The sequence below is a fragment of the Malus domestica genome, chromosome 09, assembly GCF_042453785.1.
Source record: "Malus domestica chromosome 09, GDT2T_hap1".
Lineage (NCBI taxonomy): Eukaryota > Viridiplantae > Streptophyta > Magnoliopsida > Rosales > Rosaceae > Malus > Malus domestica.
Window position 1 is genome coordinate 20,729,131 of NC_091669.1, and position 17,709 is coordinate 20,746,839.

At 40.8% G+C, this 17,709-nt stretch overlaps 1 protein-coding gene across 1 annotated transcript; it reads left to right on the top strand.

Moving 5' to 3' along the window:
• Positions 1 to 10,615: 10,615 nt before the first annotated feature.
• Positions 10,616 to 15,603, top strand: LOC139187823 (uncharacterized). Its single transcript, XM_070804427.1, has 4 exons — positions 10,616 to 12,229; positions 12,281 to 13,507; positions 13,601 to 14,542; positions 15,277 to 15,603. Exons 1-4 carry the CDS (start codon positions 10,616 to 10,618, stop codon positions 15,601 to 15,603), a joined length of 4,110 nt encoding a protein of 1,369 aa, XP_070660528.1.
• The last annotated feature ends 2,106 nt before the right edge of the window (positions 15,604 to 17,709 follow it).

Here is a 17,709-nt window from a genome sequence, read left to right on the forward strand (position 1 = left end):
GTCTAGTTAGCAGTTGGTGGCTCACAAGGTCTTTTTCGGCATTCTAACAGACGTTCTGCATGTATGACTCACCTGCGGGTGTTGTACTTTAATTGTGGTCCTACTTGACTGCACTTATACCTACGCTCTGAATTCGTGTGTTTTACTTTATAACTCTATCTTGTATGCTAGTAGGTTATTCTGCTAGTGGTTGGTTTAAATTCCTTCATATTTCTGTTATATCTTGCTTCCGTGTCGCACTTTTGGCTACGTCACGCTCACGTGACGGCCAGCACGCCTTGATTCTCTGGATCGGGGTGTGTAAAAAAGAATCTATCACATAGAAACATAAAAATAATTAACCTGTGATATAGGTTGATTATAAAAATTAAAAATAAAATCTATAAATGAGCTTTAAAGCAGGAGGAAGAACAAGAAATAACAAAAAAAAAAAAAAATCAAAGAGATAATTAGGAAGAAATTTAATTTTTATAATAAATCTTATTATTGAATAGATAATTATTGATAATAAAATAATTAAATTTAAGGAATTGGACTTATTTTAATAAATTGGACTATTCCTACTATTGGCTAAAAAAATTGGACTTATATCAAATTTTCCCTTAAATGTATCATATAAATCAACGATTCATCATGAATATGTTTTGGTGCATACACCTTTGATTTATTTAATACATTTGGATGACTAAGCGATCTTTGATTCGAATGATCTTCAAATAAAGATTAAGAGATTAAACGATTCCCATTATGAAATTTCTACGGCAAAGATGCGTTATTTGCAAGTGGGGGAATGAGCTCATTTTCCAAGGAAAAAATACATACAAGTATTAATATTTCTGTAAAGTTTGGGACAACGATTTAGGAATAATTCTTGTGTTTCCCCCATTGGAGAATCTAGTTGTCCTCCACTTATTATTTATGTATCTTCATCGTACAATTACAATTGGAACCGTTCATTTTCTTTATCATCAACTAAAGATCGTATATGGGAAAATCATTCAATTTGGAAATTTTCTTCCAATTTATATGCATCAAACAAATGGACGGTTCATCATGAGATACTACTTGTTACAAAAAACGCTGATTAGTTTGACATGCATGGATAATTAAACGATTTTCAAATTGAATTATTCGAAGCCCAAAGCATCCCACAATCTAAATTGTCTCAATCAGCAGTATGAGGCACTTGACCATGATAGACATTCTGAAAGAAATGATATGATTTAACAAAATAAATCACTTAGGAGAATGAAAAGAAACATTCCCCTAATTTTTTTCATACAGAAACTCAATACAAGGAAACAAGGAAATTCTGATTTTTTTCCCTTCTAATACACTAGCTACCCACAGACTCAATTATGTCCTTTTGTTTTCCCCTCCGGTTGTAATCTTTATTAGGTTGTAGAAAGCCAAGGTTTAAGGATGTTGGAACGAAATTTTTTATTTGCTATTAAAAATTCCGTTTTGAATCTAAAAATTTTCGTATCCAAACATTTCCAAAAGATCTGATGGAAATTGGAAGGATATCGATAATGTTGAATATTCAGTCTAATTTTATCCAAAATTACCAAACTCTTCTAATAATATAATAATTATGTATCTTGTAATCAACTTTTGATTTTTAATGATATAGAACTAGCTAGCTGAATTGAAGAGCAGCTCAAGAAGTGCAAAGGTGGCTGATAGGGATTTTACAACTCATGTGAATGGGCTAAAAACTCCTATAATACTTGCAAGAATCACAAGGTTGTTGTAGTATAAACGGATATCGCAAGGTCATTCTCCACAGGGATTATTAAATAATTCGAAACAAATCAAATTCCAATTAATTATTGTAAAGTAGAAATTGAGATGATTAATTTTATAACCTACTTAAATTAAAAACGAATTTAACTATTAAAGATAAGACAATCTGCAATATTAAAACTAGAGGGAAAAGAAAACAGTTTTGGGAGAAATCAAATTAAGAAAGCATTAAGGTTCCACCATCACCTAGCAATCCTATAAACTTTTACCAATTACTTATGATTTACAAATGCCACTTTGAAGGTTAGGTTTTCCTAATTTATATATTCTACTTGGAACCTCCAACATAGAACGTATATCTAACTTGCAACTCGTCCGGACGTTCGGATCAAATCTGAATATGAAAGACTCATTATGCTTTATGAAAACCCTTTGAACAACCATGCAACCCTTAAGACGTGGTGTTCATCCTAAGTGAAATTACAATTATTAATCACAAGAAGCCAGCGTCAATTTCAGGGAACCTTCCGATCAAAATTGCATCAAATTACTTTTCTAAAGATCCTAATGGTGATCATGCATTAAGACAATTAGATAGTTTTATCCTGGTGATTAACAATTCAAAGTATGCATGCAATCAATCATAAGCAATTAAATAAAAATCACATATTCATGCTAAGGCTCAAGGCTTCGCCCTAGCAAAAGAAATTAGTTACGCATATTCATAATTGAAATCATAGAAAATATTCTTAAAAAAAGGATTGAAAACACCTTCACGTAGAAAATCTCCAAAACCCTAGCAATTCTCTCTGTCTCCAAAATTGCATAAAATAAAGCGTAGTGAAATATGGTAGACGGCCAAGCAATATATCTGCGAAACCCCCACACAAACCCTAAAAACAGGTCATTTATTCCCACTAGGAAACTAATAATAATAATAAATAAAATAGGAAACATAACCCTAAATTAAATGGTAAAATTCGTCTAAAATCTGAACAGCCACGTTTTGGACCCATAAGCTGCTCCAAAATTGGCCCAATATAGCTGGATTTAATATTTGGAATATTATGAACACTTATCCAGAAGGCCACGAACCCATCCGAGGTCATCTTGAGCTCCAAAAACGCAATTTAAGCCCAAAAACGTCATTTTCCAGCACTACACATCGCTCCTTTATTTTATCGCCAGAAAATAACCGCTTGGTGGAAAAATCCTAAATTTTGATACGATCAAGCTAAGTGACTCACGAATATCCTCCAACTGGAATTACTCCAAAATTCATCCATTTGATCCTGTTTTGCTCCAGAGGAAGTCGAAAGTCCTATATTGAAAATACAATTCAAAGTATCAAAATTCTTCCAAAATATTAACCAAAATATACTAAGATTAGGGTAAAATATATAATATAAAATATAATAAGCCGCAAAGGATTGTAGATTCGGGCTTCTGCGTTAGAATAGAGCCTATAAAATGTCGCTTCGAAGTAAACAACGTGTAGAACAATACTCACTAACTTTGTTTATAGGCAATTTTGACTAAATTCCCGCGTTTAAATCCCAATATGTAGCATCTTAAGTTTTGACGGAAAAAATGATGGCGTTAATGAAAAAGACCAATGGTACAACACGTTTTTAAGTTCGAGATTAAAGAAACTAATATAAGAGTTCATAAACTCAAATTAAAATAGGGGTAAAGCTCTGAGACCATTGCTACAATTAAGCCTTGTTTATTTTGTTTCCTAGTGCAACTTTAAGTCCTTATAGGGTTTGGTTTTATGTCTTGGACGTATAAATATACCTCTTGGGTGTTATGATTGTTATCTTTCGACTATTGTTCAATAAACTTGAGATTACTCAATTTTCATGGTAAATTCTAGGGTATTGCTGGTGGATTCTAGAGTTGAGTTGTCGTTCGATTTTCCTTGTTATATATATCTTGATACGTCATTTTAACGTATTCATTTTTTTTTAATATGTTTTATTCAGAGTTTCTTATATTCATTTATCCACTTATATATTAAAAATGACTCTGCATTTTATTATACGTGTTTAGTATGAACATACAATACTATTGTATTCTGTATATGCTACAATTCTAAAATACTAATATGCTACAAAATTAACTAATTTGTACACAAGAAGATAATAAATAATAAAAATTAACATTAAAATGCGTATAACATAACGTTTTCGAATGTCCAAAAACTGTTGAAATGTTAGAATTCCAAATCATGTTTTGAAACTTTCGAGATAATTTCGATTTTGAAAATTTTGAATAATCCGAAAACTCCAAATTTGGCAAGGAAGTCAATCTGTTTGAAAATGACCCATGCCTAAGTTATACAAAGATGGGTTTAATTATTAACTGCTAAAGCCTATGTTACCTAATTACTTCACTGCGGATGAAAATAACAATCAAAACTTGCGATTCAATTAGGGAATTGTTATTGGCACTCCAAAAATCTCATTCTACATTCCAAACTTTCTATATTTAGAAAGAAAAATACATTGTGAGGAGTGTACCATGAGATTTTTGTAGTGCTAATAATACTTCCCTTCAATTAAGTTCCACATGTTATAACAATTAACTAGCATTAAAATCACCCACAAGATTTTATAAGGAAATTTGGAAAAATATCTAAAATTAGACGAGTTTTTATCAAATATAGCCAAAAATTAACTCTTAATTTCAAAAATGTCACTTTTTATAAAAACTTTCAAATATATCCAAAATTTCACTTAAATAAACACAAATACCCTGAAATTTAACAATTAAATAAATTAAAGACCTTTTAGCTACTGTCGCCTCAAGTTTCGGTCCAACTTCACCTTCACTTCTACACTCCACCACCACAACCCTATCCCCTTCGACCCCCTCATCACCGACATTGAGCGCTGTCACGATTATTTCGCAAGTGGGAGCAGCAGAGTTTCAATCATGCCTTCAATGCCATTTTTTCTTACTAATATCATTTTTAGTTTTAAATATAAAATTAGTTTTTAAAGTTAATCCACATATTGTTATATGATTGTATTTGTGAGACCCACGTAGCGCCACATCATCACACTAACAAAGCAATTGACAGATTTTTCACGAAAAAACTAAAATGATCATGATGGACAAATTCAAAGAAAGACTAAAATGATTCAAGATAGACAAATTCAAGAACACTACTATTGTTTATCATTAATTGTTAAGAACCGGATTAATGAGTTATGTTAATGTCACGAATCATTTTGGCTAAAAAGCCTTTAATTTATTTGATTGTTAAATTTGAGGGTGTTTGTGTCTATTTAGGTGGAATTTTGGATATATTTAAAAGATTTTATAAAAAGTGACATTCTTTGAAATTAAGGGCTAATTTTTGGCTATATTTGATAAATACTCAATTGAATAGTTACGTGGAAAATAACAATCAAAGCTTACGATACTTAGTGAGCATGGGAAAAGGACGAACTTGCTTGTAGCTAACAAAATTGGATCTTTATGTCGTGGCATAGGATTTAAGGGTACATTAGTATTTTAATATCAACTTTTGGTTATAATTATCATACATTCAAAAGTGTGGTTATAATTATATATGGAGTCCAAATTTTAGTTACTTTTCCAAATTTTCTGATTTTATCGAGGCCCATATTTATGCAATCTATTCTCTAATTGGATAATACTTAGGTGCTTATTAGCAAGGAAGAAAATATCGGTAATATCGGAAATATCGGTAGTCCGAAAACACGGAAATATCGATGGAAATATCGGTAAAATATCGATATCGATAAAAATTACATGGAAACCACGGAAATTGTAAGAAAAACTTGGAAATTTTAATTGAAACTTTGCAAGATGTTTATTTAGTCAATTATCTATTAGTTTATCACAAAAAATTGGAAGGAAATGCATTGCATGATGGATTTAACATTATCAAGTTGATTATATAGCGAGCTGACAAACATTGTGAATATAGAAAATATGTAGTAATTAATGAAAGAAGTTTAAACACACCCAAAAGGTTTATTAAATTTTGCATTTTAGTCCCATATCTTCATCCAATCAAAATCTCCTTTTCAGATTTTCTAAACCTGTCCTCCTATCAGTGCTTGCCACGTGGCAAGCACTCACCTATCTCTCTCTTCTCCCCGTACCAACTCTCATTTCTCTCTCTCAAGTCTCAGCTAACTCACATCTCTCTCTCGCCGATCGAACCCACACCCACACACCGAGGTACCAGAGCCACCCCGACGACGGCGCAACAGCACCACCACACGCACAGAGACTCTCAAAACTCTCATCTCTCTCCGTCCTTTCTCTCTGCAGTCTGCACCGAGAGTCCGAGAGTCCGAGATTCACACATGCTTCAGGAATACACCCCACCCGCTTCGACGACGGCTTCGTCCCACACCCTCACCACCACGACGCCAGCGAGAAGCGAACATCGGCACCCATTCTCCTCCTCCCCCCGGAGCCTGCCCCGCCGGCGCTGCGCTCGCCTCCGTCTCTGTTCCGCATCTGCTTCAACCCAAGATCAGCCAGATCCCTCTTCGTTTCCTCCTACTCATTCTCCCTCCGCCGCCTCCCCTCCTCATCTTCCTCCTTCGGCTTCGTCACCATCGTCACCGAGATCAGCCAGATCGGCGTCGTTGAGGCGCAGATCTTGGGTTTGAGCATGGATTGCAGAGAGATCTGGGCAGCTGGGGGGACGACGCAGCCTCGGCTGCCTTTCCGACGACGGATCAACGACGATTTTTTCGATAATATCGAAAATATCGCGATATTATCGATATTATCGATAATATCGCGATATTTTGACGATAATGAGACGGATACCTCATAAAATATCGGAACCTCAGAAAAACGATAATATCGGCGAAATATCGCCGATATTATCGATATTTAATTCCATGCTTATTAGTGAGTATTCTCTGCTTACTTTATGATTTGATCAAATTATCTTTTTTTTCAAAGCTGAAAAAGAAAAATTAAATAATGTGTCCAATATTTTTAATTTTTTTTATTAACACCTCACATAAAAACTTATTATTAACTTACTTATAAAAGGTCTATTTATGTAAGATCCCACACCACTTAGGGGAGTGATCCTTATATGTATATTCTTATCCCTACCTAGCATGAGGCCTTTTGGGAGCTCACTGGCTTTGGGTTCCATCGGAACTCCGAAGTTAAGCGAGTAGCGTGCGAGAGCAATCCCATGATGGGTGACCCACTGGGAAGTTCTCGTGTGAGTTCCCAAAAACAAAACCGTGAGGGCGTAGTCGGGGCCCAAAGAGGACAATATCGTGCTATGGTGGTGGAGTGGGCCCGAGATGTGGTGGACCCCAGGCCAGGATGTGACAATTCAGCCCATTGTGCATTCAATCTTATCGAAAGTGCTTAACAAAAGCTTTCTTCTTCGAACTCAAAACCTCATCTCTTCCAACTAAAATCTACTGTCTACAAATGTCTCAAGACCACCATCGTTTCATATAAGGAGGAGAAGCCAAGGTCTAAATGATTTGGAAAGGAGCTCACAAGGAGGTAGGGACAACTTTGGTCCTTATAAGCGGCCTTGCCACTATATCAAGGTTCTAAACAAAACTAGGCACTGGTCGGGTGGTGGGTTGGGGTTTAGCACATAGGCAGCTAGGCAGGGTTTAGGCGGATTTAAGTAAAATCCATTATATATCGTATAAATAAGTGCATTCTTATAATTAAAAAAAATAGATAATTGCATTGAGATACATAAATTGCAAAATATAAAGACATATAGATCATAAAGTATTAGAACATAACAAAAACATGGGGAACAAACATATAATTTGTGTTAATCTAAGTATTCAACAAGTCTTTTACAATTTATTAAATAAGAAAATGAAAAATAAAAGTTATTTATTTATTGTCTAAGTGAGAGTCGCGACCTAGGCGGGGTGCTTAGGCGGGTTTGGGCTAGCTAGGCTGACACTTCGGCGCTCTAGGAGAAGCAGGTCTAGGCCTAGCCCTTTCTTTATTTCAAAGCCTAGGGAGTAAGCGTTTAGGTGGAAATTTTTAGAACAGTGCACAATATAAACACACAACATAAAATTTCTATTTGACAGAATCTTGAAATTGATAGAGAACCAAAACTTAGAATGAACAAGAAACTAGATGTGCAAGAAATTGAATAGAGGATATGAAACCCTAAATTGCCTAATAGTCAGAAAGTCCAAAATTGAATGAAGACTTTGACCTAAGTTCGGTCAAGATTTTCTTTTTCAAAACTAAATACAAATAGAAATGATCTGCCAATAGTACAAACGTCATGCATGAAACTGAAAATCCATGAACAACAAAAAATCATCTCAACAATCAGCAGCATTGCGATTTTCTTTCTTTCTTTCGTTGATAGAGAAGAGTTTAATATGGGGTTTAAGTGCAGTATGTTGTGGAGCCAAAAATATTCACTAGGCGACACGTGGATTTGTGAACGAAAGAGGACAAAAATACCCTTGAGGTATATCGGGATTCCTACGCGCAAGTAGTGGGTAATCATCCTCAACCAATTCAAAAATGCTCCAGAAGAGGTAACTAATTCCAAATTATCTTATTTTAGGTAATTATTTCCAAAACTTAATTTCCCTAATATATTATTTAGTTAATTAATTATCTAAATAATATATTCTTCCCATATCTCCTAAAATCATCCCTTAATTACCAATTTGAAACATCCACTCAAACCTAAAAAATGGGATAGGGCCGGCTACCCCATTCAAAGTCTATTCCATCACCTTTTTTTCTACCTTTTCCACCTTTCCTTCCCTTTTAAATTAGCCAATCAATACCATAAATAATAAAATATCTCCTTTCATATTTAATTAGCCAATTAATTGGCTAATTAAACCTAAAATAAAACCTAAAAATCCCATAGTAACCGGCCATATTCCCTCCCATCTTTTCCCTACCTTTTTTTTATTTTCCTCCACTTTATTACTCAAATAAAGCTAATCATTTAAGACCCCATTCATTTCTATTTTATTAGCCAATAAAGGGGCTAATAAAAAACCACAAATTGACTAAGAAAAGGGAAGGGTGTGGCCGGCCCTTCCTTGGTGAAAAATGGGGAAGCCTAATCCTATAAATAGGCTCCTATTCTCACCAAAAATTCATTCCAAACCTCTTGCAAAAATTCCAAAACACTCTAAACACTATTTCTCTCTAAATTTCTAACTTTGGCATCGGAGGTTCTTCGGCCAAAGCCCCCCCCCATTCATCGTGGGCGCGTGAGGCTTTTGGCCTTAACCTAAGGTGCTAGTTGTTTTGTAGGTGCAAAACCGTCCAAGATCGAAGAGGTGAAAATTTGCATCCACAAATTGGTGCTTTCATTGAGAGTTGTAATCCATACTCGTAGAAGACTCTCGTACAAAAAGGTTTTTTCTTTATTTTCTAGTCTATTTGAATATTTTTCATACGTTCTTATTATTAGAATTTTCTACTTGCAAAGGTTCTTTGATAAAACGTATAAGAAAAATATAATGACTAGAAATTTAGAAAATTCCGCAAGTAAAAATTCTAGTATTCAAGAAATGGGACTACGGAGATCCATGAGGCAAAATGCGACAAGAAGGGGAGCGGCATCATCACCACGAGCTTCCACCATGGGAACCACCGTGATGGCTACCTCGGTAGCCACCCGCGGCGAGGTCCATGGTGCCTTCACCACGGCCGCCATGGGAACCACCACGGTGGCTACTTCGGTAGCCGCTCGTGGCGAGGTCCATGGAGCCTTCACCACGGCCGCCATGGGAACCACCACGGTGGCTACTTCGGTAGCCACTCGTGGCGAGGTCCATGGAGCCTTCACCACGGCCCGAGTCGTGCCATCCAAGTTTACGTGGACCAAAGCCCAAGCCTCGCATTCACATGCACCGCGCATTGAGCAGCCTGCTCCCGTGATCCAGCCTGCTCTTGTAGCCCAGCCTGCTCCAACGATCCAGCCTGCCCCAGTGATCCAGCTTGCCCCCGCAGCCCAGCCTGTTTTCATGGTTTCCCAAGCTGCCCAAGTCCGCCCGAGACAATCTCAACCATCCGGACCAATCATCGAGGCTGAGGCGTTTTCACCACATTTCTCTGCAGATTTGACATTCCCCAACTCAAATCTCGCACTTGGAGTTAACCACCCTTTCATTGTTCAAGGAGGTGCATTCCATCCAAGTTCTTCCAATCCGAATGGCGAACAAAACTTGTCCCGACAAGTCATAGAATTGACGAGCGCCCTTGCACAACAAACCACCTTGGTGAATCAACTTTTACAACGCACTGAGATGCATCGCGCTCACGATGAAGTTTCCCGGAGTAGAACAAGGGTAGACAAGGAGCCTTTTAAACAGCGTCCTGGAAAGCAGCCATTCAACCCATCACAAGTGGAGCATTCAGACAGTGCACACTCTCAATTGGGCCCCCGAAATAGCGTATACTCCCGTCTTAGCGCGCGGAGGAGCGTGCACTCTCGGTTAGGCCCACGAGCAAGTATACATTCACGGTTGGGGCCACGCTTTGATAATCAACATGGGCAACCTTCCAGGCAAAGCATTCATTCGCGATTAGGCTCACAAGGAGTATCCTCCACATCACATCGGAGCAGGCAGCCTGACAAACGGAAGGAAACGATCGTTCAATCTGGCTCTAGTTCAACCGGGAGCCTGCAAAAAAATCCCTCGCCTGCTAGGAATCTATCTCATCCATTGCAGCCACAGCGTAGACGAGCTGAGCAGAAGAAGAGCAGCCTAGACCGGTAGAAAAAGACCAAGGGCAGCCAAAAGCTCCGCTACCCCAACAAAAGCAAATCCAAGAAGAGGTAGAAAGGCTTTTCAATGAATGGATGCGTGATTTTCGGCGCAACGAAATGGTTGATGAGGCACTAAGGCGAGATATGACCAACATGAGCAGGTCACCTTTCGCGGATGAGATCGAGCAGGCAGAGCCTCCGCGCAAGTTTAGCATGCCACACTTCACATCTTTCAAAGGAGATGGGGATCCCGAAAGACACTTGAAGCATTACCAAAATGCGATGGTCCTTTATCGGAATAATGACGCCCTTATGTGCAAAATATTCGCCACTACTTTACAAGGCGAGGCACAAGATTGGTTTCATACCTTGCCGGCACGATCCATCCAGAATTTTGATGATCTTTCCTTGGTCTTCACCAAAGAATACTCATCTTATCGATCGATCAAGAAGAAGTCCGATCACCTGTTCAACGTAAAGAAAAACCCAAAAGAGTCGCTTCGCGATTACGTGAAGAGATTCAAAGCAGAGAAGGCGAAGATCGTCGGATGCGACAACTCGATAGCAAGTGCAGCCTTCCAAAAAGGATTACCAGCAGACCACCCACTGTTTGGAGAAATGATCATGAAAGAAGACCTAACTCTAGCAGATTCCTTTGCTCTGGCAGAAAAGCATGCGCTTTGGGACGAGGCTCGACAAGCAGAAAAGGCTCCCGAACAACCTCGAAAAGAGTTGGCAACTGCTCAAAAGAAGGATGAAAAACAACCCAACAAGGGCAGGCAGGAGTTCAAGCGCAGGGACCGACCCACGACCAAAGAAGGCCCGATGACCAACAACTATTCTAAGTTCTCAATTCCGATTCATCAAATCCTTCGAGACGTCAAGAATGAACCATGGTTCAAGTTACCGAGGCAGTCAAAAGGAGATACTTCCAAGTTGGACCATACTAAGTACTGCGCATTCCACCGAGGTCCCGGTCACACAACCAACGATTGTTACACTTGGAAAAACTACCTAGAGAAACTCGTGAAAGAAGGCAAAGTCGATAGATATTTGGACAAGCCAGCTGAGCAGCCAAAAAGGAATGCAGACGGAGATGAAGAGCCACCAACTAAGACGATTCGAATCAATGGCATTTTCGCTGAGTCCGAGCACTTAGGGGCTACTAATAACTCCAAAAAGAGGAAGATCCAGCAAGCTTTACTAATCTCACAAGTTCATGCAGTCGATACCCAACCTGGACCTATCATTGGCTTCACAGACCAGGATGCAGAAGGAGTCGACTTCCCACACGACGATGCATTAGTAGTATCTGTCCAACTAGCCCATGCTATAGTCGACAGGATGATGGTTGACAATGGAAGTGCGGTCAACCTACTTCAACTTTCAGTCATTCAGAAGATGGGCTTGGAAAGTACAATCATACGCCGGGCAGAGGTACTTACTGGATTCAACGGACACACCTCAACTGCCATCGGTCATATCATACTTGACGTAAAAACACCGCCAGTCGTCTCAAAGCAAACATTCACGATTGTAAGCGACCATGGGATTCTTGGGAGACCTTGGTTGATCAAGCTGGATGCTGTCACTTCCGTCAAGTATCAAAAAATCCGATTCCGCATCCCGGGAGGAGGAGTCGGAGAGATCAAGTCTGACCAGGCTTCATCCCGACGATGCACTGTGCAAATGTTAAAAGAAACAAAGAAGAAGACCTTTACCCCCGTAAAGGTTACCGAAGTCCAAAAGGGTAAAGAAATTGCCAAATAGCAATTACAGCAGGTGGATCGAGAAGATGGCGCCCAAGCAGACAAGATAGGATGGAAACCCGAGGAGGACGCCGAGGACATCATTCTTGATCCCCAGCAGCCAGAAAAGACGGCTAAAATTGGCTCACGATTAAGCCCAGACGAGAAGGAAGAACTCAAAATTTTCCTTAGGAAAAACCGAGATATCTTCGCATGGTCACCATCCGACATGCCTGGTATTGATCCCAAAGTAGCCTGCCACAAGCTGCACGTCTATCCAACTGCCAAACCGGTAATTCAAAAAAGAAGACATTTCGCTCCCGAACGAGTAGCGATCATCGAGGCAGAAATCGACAAACTATTGGAGGCCGGTTTCATAGAAGAGGTAGCACACTCGACATGGCTTGCTAATGTCGTACTAGTCATGAAGAAGGAGAAGGGCAAATGGAGGGTTTGCGTAGACTACACTGACCTCAACAAGGCATGCCCAAAAGACCATTATCCTGTCCCCCGGATTGATCTATTAGTAGATTTAACCTCTGGAAACCAGTTACTTAGTTTCTTAGACGCATACTCCGGCTACAACCAAATAGCCATGCATGAGCCCGACAAGGAGAAAACTGCGTTTGTGATAGAGCGAGGCACTTACTGCTACAAGGTCATGCCTTTTGGCCTCAAGAACGCGGGAGCCACTTACCAAAGGCTAGTAAATATGATGTTCAAAAAGCAAATTGGGGTAACCATGGAGGTCTATGTCGACGATATCATGGTAAAGGGCAAGCAGCGATCAGATCACATTCGCAATTTAGCAGAAGCTTTCAATATCCTTAGAAGGTACAAGATGAAGCTCAACCCCACCAAGTGCACGTTTGGAGTATCTTCAGGTCGATTCCTAGGGTACTTAGTAACCCAACGAGGAATTGAAGCACATCCCAAGCAAATCCAAGCAATCATAGAGATGAAATCTCCAACTACCTTGAAGGAGATCCAAAGCTTGACCGGACGAGCAGCCGCCCTCAATCGTTTCCTCTCACGATCCACCGATCGATGCAAACCCTTTTTCAAAGCTATCAGGAGGGCACAAAGAAACAAATGGGATGAAGAATGCGAAAAAGCTTTCCAAGACTTGAAGAGTTATCTCACATCACCTCCCTTACTATCCAAGCCGGAAGCAGCGGAGGATTTATATATTTATTTGGCAGTTTCCGAGGTAGCAGTGAGCTCTGCTCTCATACGAGAAGAGTTGGGGGCCCAACTGCCGGTATTCTACACTTCTAAAGCTCTTCTCGATGCGGAAACAAGATATCCGAAGATTGAAAAATTAATTTTGGCGTTAGTTGTTGCGGCTCGGAAGCTCAGACCCTACTTTCAAGCTCATACAGTCATTGTTATGACTCAATATCCCTTACGATCAATATTACATGGTCCGGACGCTTCTCAACGAGTGATGAAATGGGCATTGGAACTTGGCCAATATGGTTTAGTTTTCCAACCTCGCACAGCGATAAAGGCCCAAGCCTTGGCAGATTTCGTGGCAGAATTCACACCTAGCCTAGGCAACGCAACAGTGCGGCCCAACGACGCCCCAGAAGCAGCAGAGAGTACCTTAGCCACACTTACTCCATCCAACAAAGATTTCTGGAACTTGCATGTCGACGGTGCATCCAACTATAAAGGCTCGGGAGCAGGTGTAGTTCTTGTTACTCCAGATGGCTCAATGCTCGAGCAGGCGATCACCCTAGGTTTCAAAGCATCCAATAACGAAGCAGAGTACGAGGCTCTACTAGCGGGTCTCCGAATGGCAAAAGACTTAGCGGTGAAGAAACTCGCAATTCATTCTGATTCCCAACTAATCACCAGCCAGGCTACTGGGGAATACACGGCAAAACACCCAAGGATGGCACAATACCTAGAGAAAGTACGCCAGCAGCTTGAAGCATTTCAGACTTACACTCTCACTCAAGTTCCGCGGGCAGACAATGCACATGCAGATGCACTAGCTGGTTTAGGCTCCGCCCTTGACCACCAATTCAAACGCTCCATTCCGGTGGAATATCTAGACAAGCCAAGCATAGAGATGAAGTTGATAGCCGAAGTGTCACAGGTTAGTGTAACTCCCACTTGGCAAAGTCCAATTATAGACTACTTGGTCAACGGCACATTACCCACAGAAAGATTGGAGTCAAGGAAGCTCCAAATTAAGTCGGCACGCTACTATATGTGGAATGGCATTCTCGTCCAAAGATCCTACACCGGACCACATCTCCGCTGCCTGGCACCTCCCGATGACTTGAAGGTTCTAAGCTCAATCCACGAAGGCGTTTGTGGGAATCACTCTGGAGGTCGATCCTTAGCCCAAAAGGCTCTTAACGCAGGCTATTACTGGCCTACCATGCACCAAGATGCTAAGGAGTTAGTACAAAAATGCGACCGTTGCCAACGCTACAAACCAGTACCAGCACTACCCGCTAGTGAGTTACACCCGCAAACGAGTCCTTGGCCATTCATGCAGTGGGCAATCGATCTGGTAGGGCCTATGCCGCCTGCTACGGGGGGCAGATGCATGATGATCGTGGCAACCGACTATTTCACCAAATGGGTAGAAGCAGAACCCATGACAACCACGACTCAGACGGACATAGAGCGCTTTATATGGAGGAACATCATTTGCCGATTTGGCATCCCTCAATCCATCGTCACTGACAACGGTCCTCAATTTGTGGGAAAAGATTTGGCAAAGTTCTTCCAAAAATACGGCTCAAACAACACATGTCCACACCAAGATATCCTCAAGGCAATGGGCAGGCCGAAGCATCCAACAAGACGATCCTCGACTGTCTCAAGAAATCCCTCACCGATAAAAAGGGAAAATGGCCAGATGAGCTTCCAGGATGTTTATGGGCATATCGCACCACCAAAAGACGAGCAACCGGTGAAACCCCTTTCTCTTTGGCGTTTGGTTCGGAAGCAATCATACCTCCTAACATCATCGTGCCAAGCATCAACACTCTATTGCCAAACGTTGAGCAGAACAGTAAAGAAATGGCCACAGATTTAGATCTGGCAGAAGAAAGGCGCGAACAAACCATCACCCGCATCGCAGCCTACCAGCAGCAGCTCATTTCCAGCTACAACAAAAGGGCCAAGATCCGGCAGTTCCAACCCGGAGACCTAGTCCTAAGAAAAGCTTTCATCACTGCCCGCAGAGAAGGCTCGAAAAAAATGGACCCCATCTGGGAAGGTCCTTACAAGATCAACAGAGTCGGCGGCAAAGACAGTTATACTATTGCTACCATGAATGATAAAGAGATCGAGAAGCAATGGAACGCCTACAATTTGAGGAAATACCATGTGTGACTTCACACTATATCAAGACTCGAACATCTCAACGGGCACCACCTCGTAAACCGAGGACTATCCAATCATCATGCAGTTTTTGCAACCAAGTTATTTGCTCATTTTATTTTTCAATAAAGATTTCAAAAGTAATTTGTAATTTGGCTTTAATATATGTCTACAACAACTTATTTCTTTCTGCACTTCAAAAGAAAATTACACCCCCCAAGGGACCAACTGTGCTCTCCAAGGAGGGAGGATAAACTCAACACTCCGAATATCCAGACGTGGATGAGCTTGGCTGCCCTAGAATAACTAGGTGCATGATGGCTTGCGCCGGGATTCCTAGAAGTAGCCACAATGGTCTGTTTCAAGGCTTAGCTAGTTGAAGGATTATGGGTCTATCAGCTTAATCCGCAGGGAACCGGGCCCTAGAGACGGAGGGGGCACATTATGCAGCACACCCAATGGGCGGCTGCCCTGGAAACCTAAAGCTGCTACCGAGTGCACTAAGGTAGCCTACGGATTTCCAGAAGACTGCTTACGGCTTGCCCTTCGAGCAGTAGAACCACGCTAGACTTATGCAACCGCACATTATTGTGAAAGGTTAAACAAGTTAGCGTGCACACACGAAGATTTTATCCACTACCGACATGCTACGTAGTTGATAAGCTTCACCTCTGTCAAACGCAGAATAACTTACACCAAATCCTAAAGTGTTGTGATACTTGCTACACAGCCTACGGAATTGGAAAGATCCAAGGTTGAATAGCCAAGTGGTTACGCGGATTCGTCTGCTTCTGTAAGTAAGGCATCCGGCTGCCAACCCTATGGTTAATAACTTTGCAAAAGTTCTACATCAACACCTACGGCTGCATAGGCTATGTGGGCTTGTCTGCTTATAGAAAAGTAGCACGCCTGCCACTGGCTTATAAGGTCTAAAGGTTAAAAAAAAAAAAAAAAAAAAAAATGGGAAAAGCAAAAGAAGCGAGTTTATTAAATTTTATAGCAAAATTGATAAACAACAAGCAAATACCGAAGGAGTTCAAGCAAAAGCAACAAAGGAAAGAAAAGGAAACCCTAAAAGCTACCTAGAAGACTACTCTTCAGTAGTTTGGACATCTCCCAACTGCTCGGTTGTTACACCTTCAGCAGCCTTGGTGTTCTTAGCAGCGGCATCCTTCGAACCTTTACCCTCGACTGCTCCAGCCTGGGTATCAACTCCTCCAGCTATTTCACCGATAGAAGACTCAAAGGTAAAATCGAGCAAGTCTTCTGGGGAAATAGAGAAGGTCTCGAAGTCTTTACCGGAAAACTCAAAGTCAGACGGCCGCCCATAGAGATGATCTACATAGCCCAGCTTGTAGAAATCAGATTGGTTCTGAATAAGCGAAGCCTCGAAACCATCTTTCTCACTCTTCAACTGCTCATTCTCCTCAAGCAGGCAAGCACGAACTCGCTGCAACTCCTCAATTTCCTTCTTCAGATTGTCGTTGGTCTTCAAAACACCTTGAAGTTCCGACACTTGAGGCTCAAGCTTGTCAGCAACCTCTTTGAAGTGGATCGCTTGGTTGTAAGTAGCAATCAATTCTTCATCCTTTGCATAAGCAGCAGAGCGAAGTTCAGATATGGAGCGTTCAAGATCTCGAATCTGAGGTATGTAACGCTCGATTTCCTTCTCTGCACTTTCATTCTTTGTTGGGACCGCATCAAACCTAGTCTTCAAATCCATGATCTCCTGGTGAGCGGCCTCAAGCTGCAGAGAAGTGGGGTCAGAAGTATGAGATTCCTTCAAAGCAGCAAGCTCAGATTCCAATTTTTTGATTTTTTCGACCGAGGAATAAGCTTCGGCAGCCATAGTTCTTGCCATCTCTTTAGCAGCCTTGGTGTCCTCTTGGTCAAGGAACATAGACTCGGCTGCCAGAATTGTTGTTTTCTGCATCATGGCTAGCAGAGCAGTCTTCCTATACTCGGGTGTATGCTTTGCAAAAAGACTCGGACCAACAATCTCTTTGACGCCATCAACAAACTGGGCGCATACATCCATGTCTTCAAGAAGATCTGGTTTCAAAAGAGCACAAATCTTAGCAGCCTCCCCAGAAACGGCCTTGGCGGATTCTTCAAGCC